This window comes from Alexandromys fortis, unplaced genomic scaffold, assembly GCF_014885135.2.
Source record: "Alexandromys fortis isolate MF-2015 unplaced genomic scaffold, M_Fortis_MF-2015_v1.1 scaffold_75, whole genome shotgun sequence".
NCBI classification, from domain to species: Eukaryota; Metazoa; Chordata; class Mammalia; order Rodentia; family Cricetidae; genus Alexandromys; species Alexandromys fortis.
Genome location: NW_026067956.1, coordinates 3,313,080 through 3,340,151, shown reverse-complemented (window position 1 = coordinate 3,340,151; position 27,072 = coordinate 3,313,080). Strand labels below are relative to the sequence as shown.

General features: G+C 49.0%; 2 protein-coding genes across 4 annotated transcripts in view; one reads left to right on the top strand and one right to left on the bottom strand.

Annotated features, from left to right (window-relative positions):
• The first annotated feature begins 716 nt into the window (after positions 1–716).
• Positions 717–22,697, top strand: Ctsb (cathepsin B). Of its 3 annotated transcripts, none has more exons than XM_050152106.1 (10): positions 717–866; positions 12,445–12,594; positions 13,062–13,147; positions 14,508–14,622; positions 15,503–15,621; positions 17,939–18,024; positions 18,284–18,430; positions 18,855–18,971; positions 21,184–21,312; positions 21,755–22,697. In XM_050152106.1, the coding sequence occupies exons 2-10, from the start codon at positions 12,469–12,471 to the stop codon at positions 21,850–21,852; spliced, it is 1,023 nt and encodes a 340-aa protein (XP_050008063.1). In that variant the 5' UTR covers positions 717–866; positions 12,445–12,468; the 3' UTR covers positions 21,853–22,697. The 3 variants fall into 3 exon arrangements, with proteins under 3 accessions (XP_050008063.1, XP_050008064.1, XP_050008065.1); XM_050152107.1 differs by lacking the exon at positions 717–866 and adding an exon at positions 8,538–8,560; XM_050152108.1 differs by lacking the exons at positions 717–866; positions 12,445–12,594; positions 13,062–13,147; positions 15,503–15,621 and having other exon boundaries at positions 14,549–14,622.
• Fdft1 (farnesyl-diphosphate farnesyltransferase 1) overlaps positions 22,435–27,072 on the bottom strand; it is a 29,916-nt gene continuing 25,278 nt past the window's right edge. Inside the window, exon 8 of the mRNA XM_050152105.1 lies at positions 22,435–27,072. Within this exon, the coding sequence (XP_050008062.1) occupies positions 26,851–27,072 (222 nt within the window). The 3' untranslated portion in view covers positions 22,435–26,850.

Sequence of the window (27,072 nt, the reverse complement as noted above, 5' to 3'; positions counted from 1 at the left end):
GCTTTCTTACAGACACAGCCTGGCTATAAAACACCATGATGTCATGGGGGCCATTCCCATATTACAAGGTAGATCTAAGGACTGGAGAGATCTGAGGGTGCTTGAAGGTGTTTCTGGGGTGGGGGTGGGGCGGATGCTATGACTTGTCAGACCAAATAGGCCAATTTCTTTATTGGCTAGCCTACCACACAGGGAGATTGGGTGAGGGTTTCCTACACGGGACTAGTGGCCTGGCAGGGGTTTGGAATTTCATAACACGGTTTTTGTTTGTTTGTTTGCTTGCTTGGTTTTTTTTTTTTTTTTTTTTTTTTAACTTTGTATTGAACCAGAGCCTTGGGCTTGGTAGGAAAGAGCTCTACCACTAGGCTACAGCACCAGCGCAGTTCTAGTTTTAATTACCTTCCTTGGTCTGAGTATTCCTAAACCCAAGCACTAAGCCAGGGTGCTCCGAGCTTCAGAATATGAGGCCAGGAGGCTCCACTGGGACGCCAGTCATTTCCAGGTCCCTGATCCCGCTGGGCCCTTCCGATGAATGCAGTAGGCGACGTCACTTCTTCCCGGGGCAGAGCTCCCGCGGGGGTCCCTGGAGAGCATCTCTGGTCCTGTGGAGAGATCAGATTGTCCACCGGCTTCTTCCGGGAGCACCCCAGCTGCGCCTGGCGGATCGAGGATTAGCAGCTAGGAGTCCCGGGACGAAGGGGCGGAGCCGGTGACGGCGCGGGGGTGGGGGCGCGGCCGACGGGTCACGTGGTGAATCAGCCCAGCGGCGGGCGGAGCTGCCCGGGTACTTAGTGGGGCGCCCAAGAGGCCAGGTGCGGCTCGGTTCGGCTTGGCGGCTGCGGGCCGGGGCTGTAGCGCTGCGCTCGGTGAGTGTGGTCGGGGCGCAGTGGCTCCGCGACCGAAGTCACCTTAGCTGGGAGCGGGGGCGCGGGCGGCGCGCGCGGGCGGCGGGGACAGGGCCCCTCGTTCGCCCAGGGCGCAGGCGCGGTTCCTTCGCGGCCCTGGGTGCTGTGCACCGAGAATGGTCTTACCTGGCGGGGAGAGGGTTCCTGAATTCGGGCAATGTAGGCCAGCTGCACTGGCGGCCTGCACGCCCTTAGGGCCGGGCCTGGTGACCCCGCGCGGGTCGGCGTACCTCCTGTGGCCTTGGCGCACTCCAAGGGCGGAGCTGGGGACTTGGGGGAGCTCTAAGGGAGGAGCCTGCAGGGAAGGGTTCGGCCCTGGCCCTCTTGCCAACCCGCCGGCTCCGGGTCTCAGTGGTGCTCAGGGCGGGTATTGACCTGCATCTAGTCCAGGTTTGTGACTTATTCTAAAGAATCTGCCCCGGCAACTTACCACACAAGCCCACGCATTGCCTGGCACCCTAAAAGACCGGTCCTATGGAGAACAGGAACCTGGTGGGTGGCTGGGGTGGAACCTGCACGAAGAGTTAAACCGAGAAACAGGAAGAGAAGCGGTGTGGAATAAAGGATAGGGGTGCTTGGGGCTGTGCTCCCTTTCTCTGGAGGGGGATGGCCAAGATGATGGGAATGTGGAGGGGTAGAGGAACATGCAGGACAATCTTTGTCAGGACTCTGCTGGTCCCGAAGCCGCATGGGGTAGGTCTGCACCGGCCGGGTGTTGGGCGTGCAGACCAGGCGATTGGTGAATTGGAGTTAGTCCCCTAGGGGCCTGCTTAACCCTTGGTGTCTGAGGAAGACTGATCTCCAGGTGCCTCCTCTGGGAGGGCCGAGGAGTTCTATCCGGATTCAGAGGGGTAGCCGGTGGAGAACGTTGCTGAAGGTGCTCCCACCATCCCTCGCAGCCCTCAGCCCTCGAGGGAGAATTGCCCCTCATAGGTTCTGTCCACAGTGGCCTAAAGCTCCAGAGCTCCCAGAAGCATACCAGAGCCAGGCAATCACAGCGCTTGGAAGGCTGAGACAGGAGGATCGCTGTGCACTGGAATCTAGCCTGGGCTACACAATGAATCCCAAGGCAATCTGACTACAGAGTGAGGCTTTCACCTCCCAATCCTCCTTCCTCCCAAAGAGGAAAAAAGGCACCCTGGAGGAAATGATCTGTGCTCCTTTAAAAAACATGCTTCCTGGGCCTGCAGGGACTGCTGGGGGTTGGGGGCGAAAGGTGGGCTCTCGTTTGTGCTTCACCAGCCCAGGGGGCCTCGGAGGCTTCCGGTACCTCCCTCGATGTTGACTATTTCAGACTAGTCAGGCTCTTGGCTCCAGTTTGGAACTGCCCCATGGAGGTGCTGGTTTAGCAGTCTAGGCTGAGGTCCTTTGTGGTATGTATGGGTGGAAACCTTTAGGTGTCAGAGTCTCCTGCTGGCTAACTGACTTTTGATGGTCTGTTGTAAGGAAAATACTAGGTATGTGTGAGGTTGAACTGTATGCAATGGAACTTTTGAACGTCAAAAAGGAAACCAGGGACTTCAGTGGTGGGGCCAGCTGGCAAAGGTGAGGTATATAAAAGTCTGTGTAGTCTTTGCTTAGCTCACGGTCTGAATCCCTGGTCCCATCATCTCAGAACTCTCTTTGCTTAGCTAACAGTCCGTATCCCTGGTCCCAGCCTGAAGCTGAGCTGCCTAAGAAAGGGTGGAGGATCCATCTGGAGTCCTTTCGTGGCAGTAGTTTATATTCTGCCCTACATTAAGCGTGGTGGAAGTTCTAGGGGTGTAGGCTCCGGCTGCAATGCTGGAACTGTCTGGTTTGTCTGAGGTGCTGAACCCAGGGCTTTCTGCATGCTCAACAGGTACTCTGCCCCTGGACTATACCATACTAGCCAGCTTTAGCCGGCCTCCTCCTCCATCCCTCCCAGCTTTTTGAAGTCCTGTAGTTCAGGCAGGCCTTGAACTGGACAGTTCTGCCTCACCCTCCCCACATGCTAGGTCATAGACTTGAGCTGTCTCTCCTGGTTTAGTCTTTTTTTTTTTTTTTTTTTTTTTTTTTTTTTTTTTTTTTTTGAGAATGGGTCTTATCACTCACGGTGTAGCCTTGGCTAGCTTGAAACTAGGTTTGTAGACCAGGATGGCCCAAGCATGACGGAGTGCACAAACTCAGAGATAAACCTGCCTCTGTCTTACCAGTGCTGGGATTAAAGGAATAGGCCACCATTCCTAGAAGGCCCTTCATTTTTAGCTTCAAGGCTGAACTCCCCTTTCTGGAGACCTGATTCTCCCAGACTCAGGTTTGGGGTAGAGGTAGGGTGCTTCCCTCTGAGGGGACATGTTTCATTGTGATCAGTTTGGCTCCTAGACTTGCTTTGTCTTTCATAAGGACTTTGGTAGCTGTGCTTTTTCTTATCATTCTTTTCTACTTCTGTGCTTGAAATACAATGTATCCAATCTGTACTGAACAATGTATACAGTTGTTCTATGTAATTTAATTGTACTATGTGTCTTTTTCACTCAGTTTATGAGATTTGCTAATGTTGATGCCTGCAGATTTAATGTTTATTTTAATTTGTTGGAGAGAGAGTGGCAGTGTGGCAAAGGTCTCATGTAGCCCAGCTCAAACTCAATATGTAGGTGAAGATTAGTTTGGAGTTTTTTATTCACTTTGTAGACTAGCCTGGCCTCGAACTCACAGAGATCCACCTGCCCCTGTCTCCCGAGTGCTGGGATTAAAGGCATGTGTCACCATGCCCTATTGTTCATCCTACTACCGCCCAAGTGCTGAGATCCCAGGTGCACACCTGTCATGCCCAGGAAATTCAGTTTGTTAGGCATTTTTTTGTTTGTCTATCTGAGACGAGGTCTTTTTGTGTAGTCCTGACTGTGCTGTTAACCAGGCTGGCCTTGAACTCAACAGAGATCTACTGGCCTCTGCCTCCCGAGTGCTGGGATTAAAGGTGTGCACCACCACACCTGATCTTGAACGTGTTGACCTGAAGGACAGTTAAAATTTCCTACTTCTATTTCTTTTCCTCCTACCTTTTCACTCTTGTTCCTAGTGGCACAGTAAATTCTCTTGGGCAAAGCAAAATAGGCTAAATTGCTGGATGGAGACCTGCACACATTTGTTCTGCTGGATAGCGGTGATATCCCCTCCCTTCTGTGGCTCTGCCATCTTGCAGTTCAGGAGTTCCTGTTCCCATGTCCCAATTAGATCCTACCAGGCCCTAATTGTCAGTGTGATGGCTTTGGTCCATGTGCCTTCATTGCTGTCGAAGTCTTGATTAGTGAAGCTCTCCCTGGTTTTGTGGTTGGTCACAGGTAGCACTTGTGCTAATGTTCATTTTGTTGTTGTTGTTTTAAATATTAGGGTTTTAGCTCAATGTGGTAGTGCACTATTTTAATCCCAACCCTCTGAGAGTTCAAGGCCAACCTGTATCTTTGTATCAAGTTCTAGGTCAGTCAGGGCTACATAGTGACCCTGTCTCAAAAAATTAAAAAAAGTTTGGGTTTAGATTTTTTTTTTTTTGAGACAGAATCTTATATAGCCCAGGTTAGCTTCAAAATTGATAGTAGCCAAGTATGACCATGAACTCAAGTTTTATTTCTTATGCCTGTGCCTTTCACATGCTGAGCTTAACACACGGATGCCACCATGCATCTACAATTGTCTGAGTTCTTTAGGTCATAAACCTGGGTAGCTGAGCTTAGCTGCAATTAGTTGTAGTTTCTAAATAGGTCTGTGTATATATATGTTTGTATGTAGGTAGTGGGGGACAGACGTTGACACTCCACTTAATGAGGCAGGGCTACTTCTACTTCTACCCCAGAGCTCACTGATTTGGCTAGTCTAGCTAGCCAGATTGCTGCAGGGATCCTTTTTCTCTGACTTCCTAATGCTGGGATTGCAAATGGAGGCCACCAGGTCTTCAGTGTTTACGTGGGCATTCGTGAGGCAAGCCCAGCTCCCCATGACTGTACAACAGTACTTTCCCCGCTGAACCATCTCCTCCAAGGCCTAGTTTTTAAAATCCAGGAGGTGTGGGAGGTTGGGGGACTTTGCAGATGGGAAAGCGAAGTCACCTGCAAGTCAGTCACATTGTTAGAGACACTTGGGGAACGATGGTGGAAAGTGACCTGGAATTTGATCTCCAGAAGGTTATTCATGCCTACTCAGGTATAGCCATCCGGGGCTTGGCCATGGTCTCCCCTCATGCCTTAGTTTCCCTCATCCGTGAAATAGAAGCCTTCTACAAGACTGGAGGGCTCTTTCCAGAACTGTTTTGTAAAAGCTGAAGGCTGGGAAGGAAGGACCTGTGGTCTGTAATCTCTACTGTAACCTGTTTTTACTGGGCCAGTAACCCTACAGTCTAGCCAAGATAATACAGCTTTCCAGCAGGCAGGGAGGAAGAGAATGGGGCTGCTGAGTGCCAAGTTAGTGTCCACAGAACATAGAGAACACTTGGACAATCTGCTCTCACAGCAGAGTTGGCTGCTCTCTGACCCTCTGACCTGCTGATCTGGCCCAGGCAAGAGGTGCTCATCCAGAGAGTCACATGTCCTTCCTGCTTGCCTAAGGCAGGTGGTGCTGGCCAGCTTGTGCCGGTGGAAAACCGTTTCAGGATTCAAGCAGCCTGCCACTTGTTCTCAACTTACTGATCCCCTCTGGGTTTGGGGCTATACTTCGTTTTGATAATCAAATAGTAGAATATACATCAGCATATAAGACAAATTGTGTGATGGTCATAACTTTTTTACCCCAATCAGGAGACCTGGTAGGGAGGAGAGGTGTTGTGAGACAGCCTCATATTCGAGGCTGGCCTCTGTAGTTCACAGTGTAGTTCACAGTGTAGCCGTATCCTGCCTCTTTGAGCTGCTGTTCTAGGCATATGTCATTACCTCTGGTTTAATGTGATGCTGGGGACTGAACCCAGGATGCTAGCTAGCGAGGCAAGCACTCTGCCAGCTTGAGCTTATCCCTGGTCTCAAACTGTATACTTTTTAAGATGATAATTACCCCGGGACAGTGAGCATTGACTGCCGCATACATAGAGAGCCATGTAACCAGTTAGCAGAGACCTGAGTTTTGTACCTGATGGCTCTGCTTGCTGGTGGCTGCCTCGAGCCTGGTACAGGGAGACACTGTCCAAAAGAGTACCTCTGTCTATTACTTCTGTTAGCCTGGAGAGGAATTCTTTCTTCCTGGGGCCCCAAGAAAGGAGACGATGCCCAGCTCACAGACAGCATTTCTGTTGCTCATTTACATGTCTGCTTGGTCCTTCGCACAACCGGCCTGGAACTTAGTTTACCCTGCAGTCGAATTAGAGATCAAGAGAACATGATTCTCATTTATATCTCAAGATCTTTAAAAAGCCTTGTACTGTGTATGTTTTAGGCGCAGACTTGGGGAATACACTACCCCATGCACCTGGGGAGCGTTTCCGCAGGTCTTGAACAGAGCTGGAGAGCAAAAGCTTCTGGGAATGTTTACTCTCCAGTCAAACTGTCATATTTTCTACCAGCAATGAAATGTTTTTCCTCCCAGAGCCTGTCCTAGTCAGGGTTGCTATTGCCGTGATGAGACACCGTGACCAAAAGCAAGCTGGGGAGGAAAGAGTTTGCTGGACTTCCACTTCCACATCATAGTCTCCATTAAAGGAGATCAGGACAGGAACTCAGACAGAAGCTGATGCAGAGGCCATGGAGGAGAGCTGCTTACTGGCTTGCTCCTCGTGGCTTGCTCAGCCTGCTTTCTCCTAGAACCTAGGACTACCAGCCTATATAGGTACCCTATAGGTCTGCCCACAGTCTGATCTTATTATGGGGGCATATTCTCAATTGAACTGGTAAGCGTTCTGCCTCTGAATTAGGTCGGTAGCGTCCCCTTCCAGATGTGCCTTGGGTAGAAGGTTGCTGTGCTGTGGATAGCCCCAGGCTGGTTTTTGTTCTCAAGGGTCAGCCATGAATCAATCACACTTCCCTACTAGGAGCAAAGATGTGAAATCTGCAAGTCCACATCGAGGCTGTGATTCAGACTTCTCAAAAGGGGGAGTCTCTGGCCTCCTTCAGGTCTGCCCTGCACACCTTTGAGATTAGGATGTCGGCTTCGACTGTACCTGTCCCAGCATGGGGAGTGACTGAGCAAACCAGTCAAAAGGAAACAGAAGCTTGCATGTTCTTGTTCTGTGGGTGGACTGAAGTGGTCAAAACTTGAGGAGCAGGTGCCCAAGCTGAGACAAGTTTGCTTTTATGGAAGAGAAACTCGTAAAATGCAGTGTTGAGGTCCCAGCAGGTCTCCCCATCCAGTTTTCCCACCTTCCTAGCGTGGAGCCCCTCTGCACATGTGTGACGGATGGTCGCAGTGTGTGGCTATTGGCGAAGGAAGACATTTCTTGCTTCTGGTCGTTTAGAGCTGGCGTGGAGAGGTCAGCCTGTACCACTGTCGGGGAGAGCAGAAGATCCCGTGCCAGGACACGGCAGGTGGCCTGTGGGTCTTTGAGACCTACATATTCTGTCTCCTTATAGCCTTTAGAACGTGATGTAGACTCTAGTCTGCCTGAGACTCTGTGCCTATCAAAGAAAGCTTTCTTTGTCACGCTTGTGCCCCCTCCCCCCAGTTTTTAGGGTACCATTACATGATGCATCCTTCACCATGACATCCGTTTCTCTGTGGATGTTTATTCCTTATTTATTTATTTATTTATTTATTTATTTATTTATTTATTTATAAGTCCCAGGGGCTTTATTTGTCTGAGCAAGGGCATTCAGCTAGTTTGGGAAATGGTTTTGCTGTTGATGGCATCACCAGTTCCCCGGCCGTTCTGTGCACGTGACAGTGTTGTGTAGACAGCAATAATAGGACATTGAGACATCGATTGCTGTATGATTTAGAAAGGAAAGAAGGTGGAACTCAGGAGCAGCTGACCTGAGCTAGAAATAAATTCTGCCCATAACTGCCCTCCATCTGTACACCTAGAAGAGGAGTCTGGTTAAGCAGTAAATGTACTTGTCTGTTCCAACCCCTTTCTTTTGTGAAATAAAGACTTTCTGTTAACTAAAAAAAAAAAAAAAAATCACAGAATTGGGAAATAAAGGGAAGTGCTTGTTAAAGTAGGGGAAGTGAAAACCAGGGGCTATTTCAGGCAAAGACACGGAACCCGTGACAGGTTTACAGACAACTTAGCTTATCATTGTCGCTACTGGCTGTGTCGCCGAAGTTCCTATCCTCTGTGTGTGATGTCTAGGAAGACTGGCATTCTTGGGGAATCAGTGCACTAGATGGGAACAAAAGGCTTCATATACTTCAGGCGACAGTCTTGGGACCCTTGGTGTGGAACTCCTTTTGACAAGGCTTGTGGGTTTTCCTAAGGATGGAAGCTTGTTTTAAATCGGACTCCTGCCAAGTGGAGGAGTGGGTTTGGAACAAACTGGAATCAGCCAGCACAAGCTGGAAGGGAGAGTTGTGGGGAGAGGGTGGGGCATGTGCACTGATGCAGGGTCTCCCTCCCCTCCTCTGCTCCTCATGGAAACGTGGTGCTTATTCCCCACCTTGGAGGTGTAGAATCTGAGCCTCAGTGAAAGGCAGCGTTCACGGGTGACAGCGGCAGAACCAAGATCTAGACCCTGGTGTCCCGTCTCCAGCAGAACCTGGACTCCTCAGTAGCTGGAGGCCAAGTAAGGAGCGGAGAATCTTGGTTTGGGAGGTGAAGTCTTTTTCCTGGGGTTCATTCTGGTGTGAGTTGGTCTGGACATTGAGTGGGGACAGCTGAGTCACTGAAGCCCCAGTACGTAGGTTTGCAGTCAGGCAGAGCCCTTGACGGTAGAGAAAATAAAGTCCAGTAGCCAGAGGTGGGCTGCAGAACCAATGGAAAATGAGTTTCCAGAAAGTGTCCTGGGAACCCTTGGGGGCATGAGAGTGCCTGCCACCACAGAAACCAAAGACATCTTTTGTAACATTCAGGTTACCATGGAAATGCGCCTCTCTACTCGGCTTATATTTAACAGCTCAACAGATGCCACGTCCCCAGAGGGTATCTTGGGACACTGTGACACTCACACACAGTATAGTGAGAACCCATGGGTGTCAGTTCAACAAAGGGGAGCTTAACATACTTACCAGCTCCTTCGTTAGTCCAGACTCCCACCCTAGGGAGTGGGTACGCCAGTGTTTCTGTATCAGGCCTCCCGTCGTGAAAGAAAAGTTCAGATGCTGGGCTTTGGAGATGACTTAGCTGGGAAAGGGTTTGCACAAGGGTCTGAGTTTGATTCCCCAGGAGTGAGTAATGCCCCCAACCCGTGTGAACACCAGGAAGGCAGAAATCAGCTCACTGGGCAGCCAGCCCCACTTCTTTGGTAAGGTCCAGGTATTGAGAGACCCTGTTTGGAAATAAGCTGGGTGGCCCCTGAGCAACAACACCGTGGTTGTCCTGGTCTCCAGAGACATGCACATATGTTAGACTTGCATACACTTGAACATGCATGCACACAGAAACACAAAAAGAGTAAGATGCCAAGTACAAGTCAGAGGGTGGTTTGGAGGTCATGTGATGGCTGACACACGGCCATGTGAGACAGGCTTCCCATGAGTCACTGGAGGTGGGGGCAGTAAGTGTTGGGTAAGTTGTACATATATACGTGTGGTAATCCATTTCTCACTATTATAGGGATACTCAGAGCTGGGCATGTAAAGAAAGGGGGGTTATTAGAGATCACTTTCTGGGGGTGGGGCTGAAAGTTCAAGCTCACAGGTTTGGCATCTGTCCAGGGCCCCTTACTTTGGAGCACACCATAGTGCCAGTGCCATGGCAGGAATGCCTGTGTCAGGGAGCCCCTACATAGCTAGAAGGGAAAACAGAAATGAGGTGGGGGCTCACACCAAGACCTCCCACCAAGCCCGACCTTTTGAGCCCACCTGCTTTAACTGAGAACCAAGTGCTATGCGCACTAACTTTCGCACTCGTGCGTCATAGCCGTTCAAGACGGAAAAGGAGCCCTCGGTGCAGCCACTGCCTGTGTGTGCTTTCCTTAGGACAACACTATGTCTCTGCCCCTGACCTGCTCACTAGCAGACACGGCCCCTGTGTCCCCCAGTCATCTGCTGCTTCTTTCTCACCTAACTGTGGCGCTGGGGTGGTTTTACTTCATTTCTGCAGTGTGGTTTCCCTTAGCTAGTTCATTCTGGGTGGCTGTTTGAACCATTTTTAGCTGCTTGCAGTGATTTCCCAGTTACTATGCCATTGGACTTTTGTCTCACGGGCTTGTGTTCAAGTGTTCGGTGCTTGTGTCGGTGTGTTTTGGGGTCACTGTGTAGCAGGTAAATGTCTAATGTCCATATGCAGACATCATGTGTACATGTGTATAGGTTCCAGGTGACGGGTCTAGGTTGGCTTCTCTTTTGCTCTCCCCCAGGAGAAGAAGCAACCTGCTTTGGCCTCTGAGACTGACAGCTTCTCGATTTTACCTATGCCTCCCTGAGACTGAACACATTCATATCTGCCTTGGCCATTTGCACTTTTTCTGTGCTTGCTACATCCATTTTCCTATCCCGTGTTTCTGACGTGAGAGTGTGTGGTGCTGCGGTTAGAATCCGGAGTCTTGTCTACGCTAAGCCCATGTTCTGCTCGGCTACATTTCAGCTCCAAGTCCTCTGACGTTCAAGTCTTGTTTTATGGAGGACCCAAAGCCTTTAATGGGAGCACTGCTTTTCCCATATATCTTGGTTGCTGTTTTTATTATGAAGACTTGTTGATTTGTTGTGCGTGTGCACATGGGGGTCAGAGGACAGCTTGCAAGAGTCAGATCTCTTCTTCATCAAGCAGGAAATTAAACTCAAGTCCCTGAGCTTGGCTGCAAGTCCCTTTACCTGCAGAGCCATCCCACCAGCATAAGACTTTTAATTTTAATGTGCCGCCTAACAGGTTTTGTTTTATGCTAGTTTTAGGTTTTCCAGGGAGTTAGTTTTGTTTGGGCTTTTTGCTTGTTTTGTTTTCTGTATCTTAGTGTAGCCCAGGCTAGCCTTGAACCCTTGCTCCTCCTGTCTCAGCCTCCAGAGCCCTATGGTTACAAGCATGCCTCACAAACCTGCTCAGGCTTACATGTTTTGGTGTCGCCAGGTGTGCATAGTTGGCCCTCCTTGTTTTCCCGGGATGGGCAGCCAGCTGTGCAAGCACATCTGCAGGAGTGTGTTGTCACTTCCTCTTTCCCTGGCCCACACACGCTTTTTCCCCATACCCAAGATGAGTTTTGAGTAATTTGACTTTTTTTTTTTTTAATGGAACTTTTCTGAGCTAGTATCACCAGGCATTTTATAATATATCATGATGTCTAGAAGGCCTTCATGGGATCTTTTTCAGAATAGTCTTTCTGTCCATACACATTGTTCTTATGGCTGAGTTGTTGCTCAACACCTCCCCCCCCCAGACTTACCATCATTGTAACACATTGAGGATCCAACTCTGTTGCTTGAACTTAAATGAGAGTTTTTAGTTTTCCTTCAGTATGCTTTTATGCCTATGATCCAGCACTCAGAAAGCAGAGGCAGGCCAACCTGGGCTAAGTGAGATCCTGTCTTAACTTCCCACTGCACCAAAAGTTCTCTAAGTGTGTAAGTCTGTGTTCCAGTGTCCTTACAACACGTGACCCTGATGTAGCGCACTTGCTTCTGTGAATCCTACAGTCGAGATAGGGTCCCAGCCCCACCCACACCTACTGTTGCTCCCTCTAGGCCCAGCCCTAGCTGTCAATACCCAGGAAAGACCTGGCCTTTAAAAGCTACTTGCTCAAGAGGGTGACTCATGGTTTGAGCAGGAAATGGCTGGTCTCCTGACTCTGAAACCAGTTCACAAGGTCCAGAGGCCAAGGTATTGATGTAATAAGTTTTCCTTCTCAGGAGCTGGAAGCAAAGCCCTTGGTTGACAGGAAAAACCAGAGGGGCTCCTGAGAGCCTGGTGCCCCTGGCATATTCAGTATGGTTCCATAGTTCTCAGCAACGAACACCAGTCCGGCTTCTGTTGGCTTGAAATATGCCAGGAGTGGAGCTTGCAGAACTGGGGAGATGACTCAGGCCTGAAGTAGAAGAGAGAACTGGTTCCCAGAACCTCGTGTCCTTAGGCCTGCACATGGTCACACATACATGCAGCAAAACCATTTCGAATGTTTTTAAGTGAGGCTGTGAACACGACTCCTCTTAGTTTTCTCACCCATTGGCTCCCCTTAGGACACACCCACACAGACTGACTGGTTTTTGTTTGTTTTGAGGCAGGTTGTAGCTACATGGCCCAGGCTGAAGTCCCACACCCCTGACTTCCTTAGTGCAGGGTTTACATCACATCCAGCTTCAGGATAGCTGCCCTTCTAGAGCACTGAAAGAATCTCTTAAGCTTAGTTGTTGATCAGGTGCAGACAGTTTTAAAATAGCCAGGAGGGGACATGCATACTGCCATGTGTTGTGTTGCAGGATCCCATCAAACCAGGCTTCGTATTGGGGCCATAAAGGCATCCAGGAGGCCTGAGCAGTGTCCTTGTATAGAAATTGTTTTGATGCTATGTCTTTTTTTTAGGTGGGTGCAGATCCGGCTTCCAGAATGTGGTGGTCCCTGATCTCTCTCTCTTGCCTGCTGGCACTGGCGAGTGCCAACGACAGTCCTTCCTTCCACCCACTGTCGGATGACCTGATTAACTATATCAACAAACGAAATACGACATGGCAGGTGGGCAGTGTTGCCATTTCCCGTCTGTTTCTGTGGGTCCCTGCTTTGAGTCACCTTGTGCACATTGCCTCTGAGGTGACTAACTGGCCGTAGGACAGTATTTTCTGGAAGTTGAAGCTTCCTCTGAGCTCCATGTTGTGTGCATGGGAGTACGCACATGTGTGAACACTTGTACATGGGGGTATGTGGAGGGATAGTGAGCTCCCAAATCAGGTTGACCCTAGGAAAACTCCCCTGGAAGGTGAGGCGGTTCCTTGGTGGGACTTCATGCCGTCACTTCCTCCAGTCTGGGCAGGTTCTCCTGGTAACAAACTACAGCAGAATAGAGAAGACACGGCGGTCTGAGAGCAGTGTTGACCCTGAATCGCTCTGCCTGTTCCCGTAGCTCCCAGAATTGGGCAAGACCCTTGACCTACCATCCCGGGAAATCCCCCATGGGTGACTGTCCTGGTGTGACTCTCTTTCAGGCTGGAAGAAACTTCTACAATGTTGACATAAGCTACCTGAAGAAGCTGTGTGGTACCATCCTGGGTGGACCCAAGCTACCTGAAAGGTGAGTGCCCCCCCCCCCAGAGTAGACACTGCCCCTGCATATTGGCTTGGGAGCAGTAGTACTAGTGTTAGGGTGTAGGCAGAGGTAGAGAAAGCCCTCTCTGGATTCCCTAGGTGTGCTCTTCTGGGCTGCAGAGACTGCCTCAAAATCTGGATTTACTACCTTGTGGGCATACTCATGTAGAATTCTTAGCAAGGATTAGGATGTCTGTCAAGGATGAGGTAATCAAGTGTTGGTACATGACAGTGATGATGTTATCTAACTCAGGTCAGGCTGTAGGCAAGGCACAGCTTAATATTTTAAAATTCCACATTAGGTGGGAAGAGATTAGAAGCATTTAGAATCAGGGCAATATTTGTACAGGATCACAGGCCCATACTGCAGGACTTTGCTTGGCTCTCTCTTCTGATTACAGCCAAACAGCTACACTGTCCCCTGAGGGGTCTTGCTATGGCCTTGAACTCATGATCTTCCTGCCAGACATTGCCCCTCTACATCCAGCCCCAACCTCAGTCCTGGGCATCAAATTGAGGACTTACACATGCATGACTTGACAGGCGGTCAGCTGTTGAGCTGCATCTGCAGACGTAGTGAGAGAATTGGAATGGTTTCTGTAGACAGCTGTACCATCTAGGGTAGGCACATAACACCCTCGTGCATTGCTAAATGCCTGCTCAAGGAAAATAAAATGAATCCCAGGGCTGGAGAGATGGCTCAATGCTTAAGAATACTTGTTGCTCTTGCAGAGGACTTGGGTTCAGTTCCTAGCACCTATATGGTGGCTCAGACACATCTGTAGCTGCAGTTATAGGGGATCTGGTATCTTTTGACACACGAAGTGCACAGACATCCATGCAGGCAAACCACTCGTACACTAAATAAATAAATCTAAAAGAAAAGACTAAGGCACAGGTGAACCTGCACCCCCTCCACTACACCAGCTTTAATAAACCTGAAGGATTAGTGTTGCTGAAGTGGTTTGAATGAGGCATGATGGGGTATGCTTGTAACTCCAATATTCACTAAGGAGTTCAGGCTAGCCTGGGCTACATAGTCAGACCCTGTCTGAGAGAGGGGGGGGGAGGGAGGGAGGGAGGGAGGGAGGGAGGGAGGGAGGGAGAGCAAGCAATCTATATCCCACAGGTAGAATGTTTGAAAAACACCCATTAAATAAGCATAGGAGAGGGTGTGTACACATTGTGGAGTCTGGCTAGACAGCATAAAGTGGCAAAGCGCACCTGCCTGTGTCTCACCACCTCTCTAGGATGGACAGTCCATCCAGGGACAGCCGCTCTTTACCTGTCCTCTCAGGGATAGGGGAGCAAACTGTGCTTTGTAACAGAGTCCTTCTTTGCCCCAGAGTTGGGTTCGCTGAGGACATGGATCTACCTGAAAACTTCGATGCACGGGAACAGTGGCCCAACTGCCCAACTATCAAACAGATTAGAGACCAGGGCTCCTGCGGCTCTTGCTGGGTAAGACCCTGCTGGTGGGGCCGGCTTCCTGAAGTCTGGTTGGGATGTGATGGGGTATCTAGGGAGGTACCAGATGGGACGAGCCATATTGGAGTCAGTTTCTTTCCGTCGCTACGGTTTCTGATCCTTGTGGTTGGGAATTGCTGCAGGGATGAAGTGGATGATGGACATACAGTGAGTGGGGTCCTGAGATCGAGGTCCAGGAACAGGCTGTGGAGCCGTGTTCCTCAGTAAACACATCTGCTCTGATGCAATACAGACAGCTTCATGGGTGTTCCGTCTGTGAGCTAGTCTGTGGTTTTTGAACTGTGGCAAAATATGAATGACAGAAAATGCAACCCTCTTAACTAAGTATATAGTCCAGTGGCATTAAATATGCTCCCAGGGTTGGGTGGCCATCTCAGCTGCCCATCCACACGGTCTTTTCATCTGCCCCAAATGGACCACTTTGGTCCTGCTGACTCCCTGTCGCCCTCCTGTGTCTATGGGGGCTTCCATCTGCTCTCTGTTGGAATCTGCTCCTTGTGAGTCAAGTCCTCAGCTAGGCTTGGATTGGTCTCTTTAATGCTAAGTGTGAACCTCACCTGACGTTGAAAGGGTCTCACCATTCAGAAGGCTCCATATACTTCAGGCGACAATCTTGGGACCCTCAGTGTGGAGTTCCTGTTGACCAGGCTTATGGGTGGATGTTCCTGAGGGTGCAGGCTTGTTTTAATTCAGACTCCTGCCAAGTGGAAGCTGAGAGTAGGTTTGGAACAAACTGGAATCAGCCAGCACAAGCTGGAAGGGAGAGTTAGGGGAGAAGGTAGAGCATGTCCAGGACTCTCCTTGCTTTAGTTAAGATGGGCTCCTCACCAGGTGGGACTTCCTATTCCTACAGGCATTCGGGGCAGTGGAAGCCATGTCTGACCGAATCTGCATCCACACCAATGGCCATGTCAATGTGGAGGTGTCTGCTCAGGACCTGCTCACCTGCTGTGGTTTCCAGTGTGGGGACGGGTAATTATTGGGCACCTCTTCCTGGAGACCCTTAGCCCCTTCCTCCTTTGTACTGAGTAACTCAGGGCTCCCTGGGGGAGGGGAAAGCTGTTTTCGAGGCAGGGACAGAGGGAGACATGGGAGTCTGCAGGCAGACTTGTTAACAGCTGCTGTTGTTGAGCTTCTCGGGACATAGAGTCCTGGCAGAATATGATCTCCAAAGGTTTTGCTTACTTTCTGTTCCCTGTCTGGCTCTTGTCCCACTTGTCCCCCATCACTTCCCTTACCCCCCAACTCAGAGAAGTATACCAGTCTACTCTATAAGGATGACAGATCCCAGCTGGGGGAGTAGGCTCGCACTAAACTCAGTCTGTAACCCAAGCGCTCACCAGGGTCCCCTGGCCCTTAGCCTGTAGCAGTGGTGCAGGTTAGACATTCCTGAAAGTTCCAAAAGGAATGTGTGTGGGCAGCAGCAAGGTAGTCCCACCTCTCCCCAGACAGAGCCCCGTTCTTCCATATTCTGCCTAGTGCATTGGAGCTGCAAAGGACACCAGACCTCATTTTGCAAATGGTCCAGCTGCCCCTGCCCCACCCCAAGTAGACGTCTTAAACCAGGGACGTAATCCTGTATCTGCCTGCGGCCTGTTTCCATCTCAGCTGAAAATATGTTCATTGTGGCCATAATTCCTTTTTTTTTTTTTTTTTTTTTTTTTTTTTTTTTTTTTTTCTTTTCGAGACAGGGTTTCTCTGTGGCTTTGGAGCCTGTCCTGGAACTAGCTCTTGTAGACCAGGCTGGTCTCAAACTCACAGAGATCCGCCTGCCTCTGCCTCCCGAGTGCTGGGATTAAAGGTGTGTGCCACCACCGCCTGGCGGCCATAACTCTTTAGAGCTTTAGAGTCCAACGGGTGGCAGTAAAGCCAACATGAATCCCTGTTTCTTCATGATGTAAGGCATAGGAGAGTCATTCTTACCATAGATCTTAGCAACCTCAGTTTATGATGTACTTTTTCTTACTAAGTGCAGAACTTGTGCCTTTTCACATGAGGAAGGCATTTCTTCTTCCGTTTGGTATGCCTGAGCTGCCAGTATCGCCGCTCTTAGAATTGACCGTCAAGGATTACTTAAAGCCACACCACAGCCTCACAGCTGTTGTTGGCTTTTTACTCGTCACTCTTTGGGGGCCACCACCTAGCTCCCAAATAAATATATGGAGACTTATTCTTATTTCCGGATGCCTGGCCTTAGCTTGGCTTGTTTCTAGTCAGCTTTGCTAACTTAAATTATCCCATTTACCTTTTGCCTCTAGGCATTTACCTTTTTCTATCCTAATTCATTCTTTCCTTCTTACTCCGTAGCTGGCTGTGTTGATGGGTGGCTGGCCCCTGGCATCCTCTTCTTCTCCTTTTCTCGCTCCTCCTAATAATTTTCTCTGCCTGGCAGCCCCACCTATCATTTCTCTCCTGCCTAGCTGTTGAAGGTTCAGCTCTTTGTTAGACCAGTCAGGTATTTTAGACAAAGTAACAAAGCTTTCCAGCGTTAAACAAATGTAACAAAAGAATGCAACACATCTTTGAATCATCAAATATTCCACGCATAAATGAATGCAATATATCTTTAACTAATATTCCACAACACACAGCTGTGGATTTGATAACCATATAATTGCTTTTAGTTGACTAGAGATAATAGCTTATACAGCATGGATACTCCGGACAAGGATGATTGATGCTCTATGCTGAATGGACCAGGGAGTGTGAGATTTTATCATGCTACTCAGAACAGTGTGCAAGTTAAAATTGAGAAATTAATTCTGGAATTTTCCACTTAATATGTTTGGACCTTAGTTGAAGGTATAACTAAAACCTCAGAAATCAAACTATCCAGATGTAGTGGTACATGCCTTTAGTTTCAGCACTTGGGAGTCAGTGCCAGGATAGCCAGGACTTCATAGAGAGACCCTGTCTCAGAGAGAGAGAGAGAGAGAGAGAGAGAGAGAGAGACATTAAACTACAGATAAGGGAGGGGACTGCTGTGCTCAGGGACTTATAACATCTTGTGCAGTTTTGAGAACCACTGTTCCAGAAAAGGGAGCTTTGAAGGTCAGTTTGATATAGACATGGAAAAAAGGGAGTCCTTGTGTCCTGAGGGTCCTTGTGGACAGAAATGGAGCTGAATCGAGTCCCTGGTGGAAGGACAGTGGCGAGAGAATGACTCGGGATACCAGGCTGTGAGAGGAGTCTTGTGAGGACCGTGTATTCCCAGGGACGACCTTGATATTTGCCGTGATGTGTGGGAAAAGCTGGAATTAGCTCAACGTTGATAGATGCTCTTTTCCAGCTGTAATGGTGGCTATCCCTCTGGAGCATGGAACTTCTGGACCAAAAAAGGCCTGGTTTCTGGTGGACTCTACAATTCCCATGTAGGTGAGTATGTGCCTACAACCCCTGTCTCTCAGGTGGGTTTCATGGGCAGGTGTTGGTGGCTTCCTTTTCTGTTGTAAAGGGAGGGTCAGCGGTAGAGGGGCCAGCTGATTGATAATTAGCCAGACCACCTTCAGTACAGGAGCAGCCCCTATGGGAAGTAGACGTGGTCTGGCTGCATCCCAGCTCTACCTGGCCTGGGGAAGGAAGCTTTGCATTGTGGGTTGCAGGCTGATGTCATCTTGTCCCCTCCATCTCTCAGGCTGCTTACCATATACCATACCTCCCTGTGAGCACCATGTCAATGGCTCCCGGCCCCAGTGCACTGGAGAAGGAGGAGACACTCCCAAGTGTACCAAGAGCTGTGAGGCTGGCTATTCCCCATCCTACAAAGAAGATAAGCACTACGGTAAGCCAGAGCCTTCTGAGGGGGGAGGAGGCCAATGCTATTGAGTGTTAAGAATCCAGCACCAGGGGTGGAGGGGGTGTGGGCTTTTAATCCCAGCACTTGGGAGACAGGCAGGCAGATATCTGAGTCCATGGCCAGCCTGGTCTACAGAAAGAGAGTTCCAGGACAACAGGGCTACACAGAGAAAGAGCAGCAGGAAGAAGGGAAGTCGAGTAATTCACACCTGGCTCCCGGGCAGAGCTGCACACTCCACACTCTGGTCCATACTCTGCCCTGCCTCAGCCCACTTGAGCTCTAGGGGACTAGGCAGACCATTGTTTCGCAAAGGTTAGAACCTGGTTTTAAACCGTAGGGTCTTCTTGGCCTCTTCTGGAGGGCTAGAGAGGTTGGAGGCACCTTCTCACTTGCTTTGTTCCTTCTGCAGGGTACTCTTCCTACAGCGTGTCTAACAGTGAGAAGGAGATCATGGCGGAAATCTACAAAAATGGCCCAGTGGAGGGTGCCTTCACTGTGTATTCAGACTTCTTGACTTACAAATCAGGTATCTATTGATTTCAGGGTCCACTTGAGCCAGCAGGTCTCACTGGGAGGTAGGCAGAGGCTTTGGGAGAGCAGAGCCCTGGGACTCAACCACCCTCCCCACTCTTCCGGGCAGATAGATAGTCAGCTGATGGTGCCCGTCTGATGACGGTCACGGCTTCCCACTGCTGTGCTCACTGACTCCCTCTGAGCGTAGTCTCCACAGGGCCTTTCCATCCCTGCAACCCAGCTCAGCCCCCTGCTCTGCGGATGATTGTTCTGCCATAGCAGCCATAGCAGCCATAGCAGCCACTCCTGTCCTGTGTCTCATCCACATTTGACATTGTCATTCTTTATCTTTGCAAAGGCCTAGGTCACCTCAGCCTTCCATGTAGCGGGGATCACAAATGTGACTTGTGATTAGCCACTCATAGCGTCTGTATAGTCAGGGTCGTCTAGAGCAGTGGTTCTCAACCTGTGGGTTGTGATCCCTTTGGGTCAGTTTGTTAGCACCGCACTACGCTCTAACCAACTGAGCTAACTGGCCAACTCCTTTGAGTCAGTTTGTAACAGTGAAAATACATCCTGCTTATCAGATTCTTACATTATGATTCGTAACAGTAGCAAAATTACAGTTTATAAGTAGAAACAAAAATAATTGTATGGTTGGAGGGTCACCACAACACAAGGAATTGTATTAAAGGGCCGCAACATTGGGAAGGTTGAGAACACTGCTCCAGAGGAACAGAACTTACAGAATGAATGGATCTATCATCTATCTATCTATCTATCTATCTATCTATCTATCTATCTATCTATCTACCTACCTACCTACCTACCTATCTTTCTCTGTCTGTCTGTCTGTCTGTCTGTCTATCTAATCTATCTATCTATCTATCTATCTATCTATCTATCTATCTATCTATCTATCATCTCTCTCTCTCCCTCCCCCCCCTCCATCTAGCTATCTAAAGGGGATTTATTAGAATGACTTACAGGCTGTGGTCCAGATAGTCCAACAATGGCTGTCTATAAATGGAAGGTCTAAGAATCCATTAGTTGTTCAGTCCACGAGGCTGGATGTCTAAGCTGGTCTTAAGTATACACCGGAATCCCAAAGAAGTCTAATACATGAAGGAATGGACTTGCTAGTGAGAACAAGCAGGCAGAAAGAGAGAGAGAGCTTCCTTCTTCCATGTCCTTCCTATAGGCTGCCAGTAGATCAGACCCAGATTAAAGGTAGATCTTTATTTTAAAGCCAACCAAGTGATATTTTTGTAGGATCCCATTTTAATATTAATTTGCATACTTAAGTGTGTTGGGCTTCCCAAAATATTTCTACAGTGCCGGTCATGGTGGATATAATTCCAGCACTCAAAAGGCAGAGGCAGGCAGACCGCTGAGTTTGAGATTAGCTTGGTCCACACAGTGAGTTTCAAGTCAGCTAAGCTATTTAATAAGACCCTTTCTCAAAATACACACACACACTTAGTCAGGTATACTGGCAGCCATGTGTAATCCCAGCATTCAGGAAGCAGAGGCAGGATTATGAGTTTGAGACCAACTTGGGCCTCTTAGACCCTTTCTCAAACACACACACACACACACACACACACACACACACACACACACCCCTTCTATACATATATACATATATACACATACATATGTTTATACATATGTTTATACTATGGATACCCTTGTCATAGTCACTGTTCCGCTGCTGTGAAGAGACACTCCTTTGCTTACTCACTGTTCTATTGCTATGACGAGACACCATGGCCAAGGCAACTCTTATGAAAGAAAGCATCTAATGGGGGCTGGATTACAGCTTTAGAGGCTAGTCCATTATCATCATGGCAGGGAGCATGTTGGCACACATGCTGGAACTGTGAGAGCTGCATCTTAGTCCACAGGCAGACGGGGTGGGAGGAGAGTATGGGGCAGGATAGAGACAACTAGGCCTGACTTTTGAAACCTCAACACCCACCCCCACTGACACACAAGACCACAACCACATCCCTTATCCTTCTGATTCTTTCAGATAGTGCCATCCCCTGGGATTCCATGGCCTTGCTCATCCTGGGCCCTTCTCCAGTCTTCTAGAGATTTCTGTGTAGGGGAGTGATTGGTTCCTGTCAGCCTGTTGCTTCTGACTGGGTAGCCAGTTGTCTCTGGGGACTCCAGGCAGGCAGTAGCCTGCGTGTAGTCAGGATTGCCTTTTTCTTCCTTAGGAGTATACAAACATGTGGCCGGTGACGTGTTGGGCGGTCACGCCATCCGCATCTTGGGCTGGGGAGTAGAGAATGGAGTCCCCTACTGGCTGGTAGCCAACTCTTGGAACGTTGACTGGGGTGATAATGGTGAGTAGCAGTCCTCTTGCTCAGACTACATAATGAGCCATGAGCCCCTTTGCTCCATTGCCTGAGGTGTGGCCCTGACTGCCTAAGTGTGTAGATACTTTGGACCATTCTGAGCCCCAGCTCCTCATGGTTCTGTATACAGGTTCCATTGCTCAGGCAGCGTGTGGAGGGAACCAAGGGATGTCTCTTAGATGATGCTGGGGTCCGCGTGACTCACCCCTAGGTCTGGATGAATCTGAGTATACCAACAGGTGTCAAGACCCAAGGCTGCTGGACATGGTGGCCGCAACCCTGCACTCCTGTAGCTGAAACACTAAGGATGCTGAGGCTGAAGGGTGGAGTTTGTGACCAGCTTGGGTTACAGAGTGGGACACCATCTAAAAGCAAGGGTTAGACCAAACCCAGAGCATACTTTGAAAGCACTTTTTTTCCCCCTCCCCAGGCCTCTTTAAAATCTTCAGAGGAGAAGACCACTGTGGAATTGAATCAGAAATTGTGGCTGGGATCCCTCGCACTGACCAGTACTGGGGAAGATTCTAATGTGCTGTGACCCGGTTGGCCAGTCCTTAGGGAATTTCCCCTAAATTTAGCTGCCCAGGCTGGGAGTGAGGCAGATAGGACAGTCTTTGATTCGTTGAATTCACCTACGATTCACGAAGCTTCCATCGAGGCTTGAGCAACTGGTCCAGAGCGACCTGCCATCAGAGCTGTCCTCTTCATTCTGTCCTTAGCTGGCTCCCTCCCAGCCTGTTCCACGGCAGTGACACAGCCTGCATCCTAGCCTCCCCCTAGACCAGTGCTGTTTGTAGTGCCTGCTGCTGTGGCTCTGCCTGCCACCCCTGCCACCCCCACCCCAGTTCCCCAGTTTCTCTAGAGCAGGATAGGCTTTGGTTGCAAGTTTTCCAAAAAAATGGAACACCAACTTCATGATGAGGACAAATGCCACCTGTCAGCTGCACCTTGAAGCCCGTCACTTCCTTAGTCGGTGGCAAGCATTGATGTTGCCCGGTGCAGTTCTCTGGAGAAAGCTACCTTTTCCTGGGACACCGTGTCCATCGCCACATTGGTGATGTGGCGAGCCCTCCCTGGTCTTGTCCTCAGCCAATGCTTTTTCAATAGGAGTTTTTATTTTTTTTGTGCACCTCAACTGAGTATGTGAAACAAACAGGTCTAATTAGTTGAAGAGCTGTACTAGTTCTACAGATTCTCTCCTAATTGTATGGCTTAAAACAAGTGGTCCTGGTTTGCCGGGTGACCTACTGACCTCAGACACACCACAGTGACGCTGGTCTGGCAAGAACCCTCTTTTATGTTGTAGAGTCGCCACTTCACCCTGTCAGTTTAACAAGTTTATTGACTGTGCCAATAAACCAGTTCTCCCTCTGCCTGACGTCTGCTTCGTGGCCTCCTGGGCCGCGTTTTCAAGCTATTTGTACCTCTCTCCTTAGTTTCCTATCACCCTCCGAAACCCTTCTCTAAGCCATCCCCAGGGCTGCGCTCAGCCTTGGAGTCTTCCTGCTCGGAGACAGGCGAGCTGCACATTGACTACGCCCGGCATGCTGTGTATATTTCACGTGAGAGCGGACTGTTACCTTCCTAGAGGGCCCCATCTCCTTGGGGTGGAGCCAAAGCTTGTGCACCATGTTTTAAGTTTTCTTGGTCACTGAATTACATGGCTGGTCAAGGAATTCATTTATAAAATCATAGTTTAGTTCAGAGAGAACAGGAGGCTTCCCCCTAATCAGCATTCACTTTATTATCCTGACCTGTTACTTTCCTGCTAAGTGGGAGGGGCTGGTTCTTTCTAGAAGCTGAGGAAGTTTGTCTTCCCCTAAGTTAGGGATCAGAACTATATTGAGGTCTTAAAGCCTGCTGAGTGCTGGAGACGTGAGTCAGAGGTTAACCTGGCTTGGATGCTGGGGCTTCAGTACTGCAAGACAGTTCTTGTCCCTAACCTGCATCAACTAGTTCCTCCTCCGTTGCCTGTCTTAGCTCATCACATGCCCTCCTGCAATTCCATTCCTACCCTAGAGCCTGTGGAGACGGGCCAAGAGAAGCAGCCCAGGAGAGAAACCTGCCTTGTACACTTGGGGACGGCTCTGGATGGCTTCCATAAACAGATTACCTGTGGGTTGTCGCCTGTGCCCAAGTCAATAGCAATGTTCCTTGGGTAAAAAATGACAAATGGGCACTCAGGAAGCAGAGGAAGAGAATCTCTGGGAGTTTGAGGCCTACCTGGGCTGGTCTACAATGAGACCCTGTTTCAAAAAAGTAGATAGAAGAGCATTTCCTTTTCAGCCTGCCCACAGGGCCTTTGATGGTTCAGATTTTACACATCCTTCCCTTTCTACATGTTAAACTGGCGCACTGTGCTGTAAGAGTGCTGGTGTTGCATGTGATCCTCAAACTGAGCCAGGGTCAGTTAGTGCCAGGCCTTCAAGTAGTCATTTGCTGCCTGACTAGGTCATTCTCAGGTACATTAACTTTTGGGCAGTGGTCTTCAAACAGGTCCTATGACCGAAAGCATTCATGCCTCCCAGGAATTCATCAGGCACCATGCTAGACTTACTTGGTCAGAAGTCTGGTTCCAGAGCAATCACGTACACACTGAACCTTAGTGAAAGTTACAGAGATCCTGAAAAATGACGCAGCGGGGGAAACCTCCAAGGGGCTGCTCCAGGTATGATTTGCAGATAATCAGAGGCTCCAGAAAGGTAGACCAGGCCCTTCCAGTGGCCATAATGGCTGGACACAGGTGGGCTTCTGAGGAAGACAGCACACTCCAATGTTTACGGAATCAAGTGGCTACACTGGAAATGCTATAAATTCCATTGAGTCTGAAGCAGACTGGGGCTGTCTCATTGGTAGAAAGAGGGCTTCTCCAACATATGTTCCAAGCAAGACCCTTGGTTCAGTGCCTAGCAACAAAATAACAAATGGGGGGGGGGGGGTAAGGTAGGTGTGTCAGATGTAAACTATTATATGTTTCAGATAAATGGCTTTATAGAAATGTTCCATGCTAAATTAATCTAGATATAAACAAAACTATTTGGAATTCAAGGGGAGCGTGGCATCCTGTGCTTTATTGCCATGGGAAAAGTATTTGGGTTTTGTTAGAGATGGGGTCTTATGTAGCTGACCTCCACAACTGAGAATGACCTTGAACTCCCGATCCTTCTGCCTCTGCCTCCCAGGTACTGGGATTATTGTAAGAAAGGACGAGCTTTTCTGTTTGTGTTTCTTTTGAAGAGAAGTTAAAGAATCATGTAATGCATTACTTTGACTAGTTTCAACAGGGTGATGCTGGTCCGAGGTTGAACCGCAAACAACCAATTAAATGAAGTCTCTATGCCCCGTGGTACCCCAGTCACAGTAAGGAAATCTGTTTGCATAAAATGCTGCATGAACCGCCATGCTGGCTGAGGTACCTCAGTGGTGAAGTCTGCGTACCCAGTAGGCTGAACAGGGGTGCAGAGTGTGCTATACATACATGGGGTCCCCCAAAAGATCAAATGCTGGAAGCTTGGTCCACAGCATGGCAGTGAGACGGCTGAGGCACAGTGCAAGGTTTTGGAGGTACTGTCCTCAAAGGGGGTCAACGCTTGTCTTCCAGAGTTAGTTCTGAGACCAAGAATGGGATGGCTCATTTCTGGAACCCTTGCATTCAGAAAGCTGAGGCAGGGGATCATCATTAAGCTCAAGGATACAGAGATTTCCAGGCCAACCTGAGCTAGTTTAAGACTGTCAACATGCCTGGGCTTTGACTGTCTCTTGCTTCCTGTGCCCTCTCCTGCATGTCTTCCACCAATGTGGTGTTATTACCCATAAGGCCCTCCAGAGACTAAAGATGGGGCCACCTCATCTTGGATCTTCATCCTCCTAGGCTATAAAGGAAATAAACCTCTTTCCTTGGAAAAGCAGCTAGTCTCAGGTGTTGTGTTATAATGGGAAACAAGCCAGCATGTTGCCTAGATTCTCTCTGCTGTCATGCCTGTATCGCTGGCTTCAGATACACAGGTAGCCAGGGGCCATCATGACAATGGAGCAGACCAGGTTAGAATTCAAAACAAAACTACCTTATATAGGAGAACTGATCTTCATGTCTGCCGTCCTTTATCTTGAATTTCAGTATAAAAACATGGGAGGGGAAACTGAAACAAAGGTCTTCAGAGGCTGGTAGGGCAGATGCCAGTGGCAGGCTGGAGCAGCAAGGTGATCTACTGCTCCTCCACAAGTAACACCAGGTAGCCATCAAGCCCTCTGTTGCGGCGACAGATGACGGGGGCCTTAAAATCACTATCATCTGTCTGGTCTTCCAGGTAACCTGCATTTTACAAACTCAGTCATTACAAGGGGTTTTTAATTTGTTACTTTGTGGTGCTGGGGATCAAATGTAGGGCCTTGTGGTAGTTTGAATGTAATTGGCCCCTTAACCCCAAAGGGAGTGGCACTATTAGGAGTGGCCTTGCTGGAGGAAGTGTGTCATTGTGGGGGCAGGCTTTAAGGTTTCATATGCTCAGGATACCGCTCAATGGGTCAACTTCCTGTTGCCTTCTGATCAAGATGTAGCCAGTACGATGTCTACCTCCATGCTGCCATGCTCCTCACTATGATAATGAACTGAATCCCTGAACTATAAACTGCCACCTCAAATGCTTTCTAAGAGTTGCTGTGGTCATGGTCTTTCTTCATAGCAACAGAAGCCCTAACTAAAACAAGCCTTGTGTATATTAGGCAACTATTATACAATAGTCATATTCCAAGTTATATTCCAGCCCTGACATGCTATTATAAAAATCTCAAGATCAGGGGCTGGAGAGATGGCTCAGAGGTTAAGAGCATTGCCCGCTCTTCCAAAGGTTCTGAGTTCAATTCCCAGCAACCACATGGTGGCTCACAACCATCTGTAATGAGGGCTGGTGCCCTCTTCTGGCCTGCAGGCATACACACAGACAGAATATTGTATATATAATAAATAAATAAATATTAAAAAAAAAATCTCAAGATCAAAAGCTTTTACTGGAGGCCACGCTCTGACAAGCGACCAATGGCACTGATGGACGCTTAAGAGCCCTTTGAGTGAGAAAGAGACACCTGCACTCTTGGGAAGCTTGGCAGCCTCACCTAGAACGATGATGAGTAACGCCTTTCACTGTCAAGCTGGTGAGAAAAACAGGAACAAGACGGAAGGAAAAGTCACTTCATTTTCTATTGTGATAGGTATTCAAAGGCTGTCTCAAATTAAATAAATTCAATTATTACTCTAGCCAGGTTCACTAGGGTCTTGTGACCATCACGTGTGGCCACCCCATCTAAAGTGCAGCAGTGAGCATGCTGCCAATGGCTACAAGAGGCAGACCACAACCCAACAAGCACCAGGCTGCTGGGGGCAGGCGTCCTTTCCTCCGCAGTTTCTAAAGGTCCCACACATAGTTCTCCGAGGGATTAAAGTAGGGAAAGCGAAAGGGAAGTCAAAATCCACCAGGAGGAAGGTTAAACCATTTCATGTGAACTTCGGCTTCCAGCCAAATAAAAATATCAGTGTTCTCCTGTCTGCATATAGTCTTCTGTGACCTGGGACAGGGTGCTCAGGTACTGCCAGCTCAGGGCAGCCAAGAGCATGACAAACGACAGGTAAATGGGGGAGTAGTGGCTTCGGGAGATGAGCTGACAGTTGGGAAGGCTCTGTGTCCTGATGGTGGAGATGACCTGCTTGGTTTTGCTGGAAGATGGGTCTGAGTTGGGGATCCGGTGATAAAT

Coding starts and splice junctions, on each gene's coding strand:
- Ctsb (XM_050152106.1), top strand. CDS start 12,469: ATGTGGTGGTCCCTGATCTCTCTCTCTTGCCTGCTGGCACTGGCGAGT. Junction 18,025..18,283: donor ACTCTACAATTCCCATGTAG/GTGAGTATGTGC, acceptor TCCATCTCTCAG/GCTGCTTACCATATACCATA. Junction 18,431..18,854: donor CAAAGAAGATAAGCACTACG/GTAAGCCAGAGC, acceptor TTCCTTCTGCAG/GGTACTCTTCCTACAGCGTG.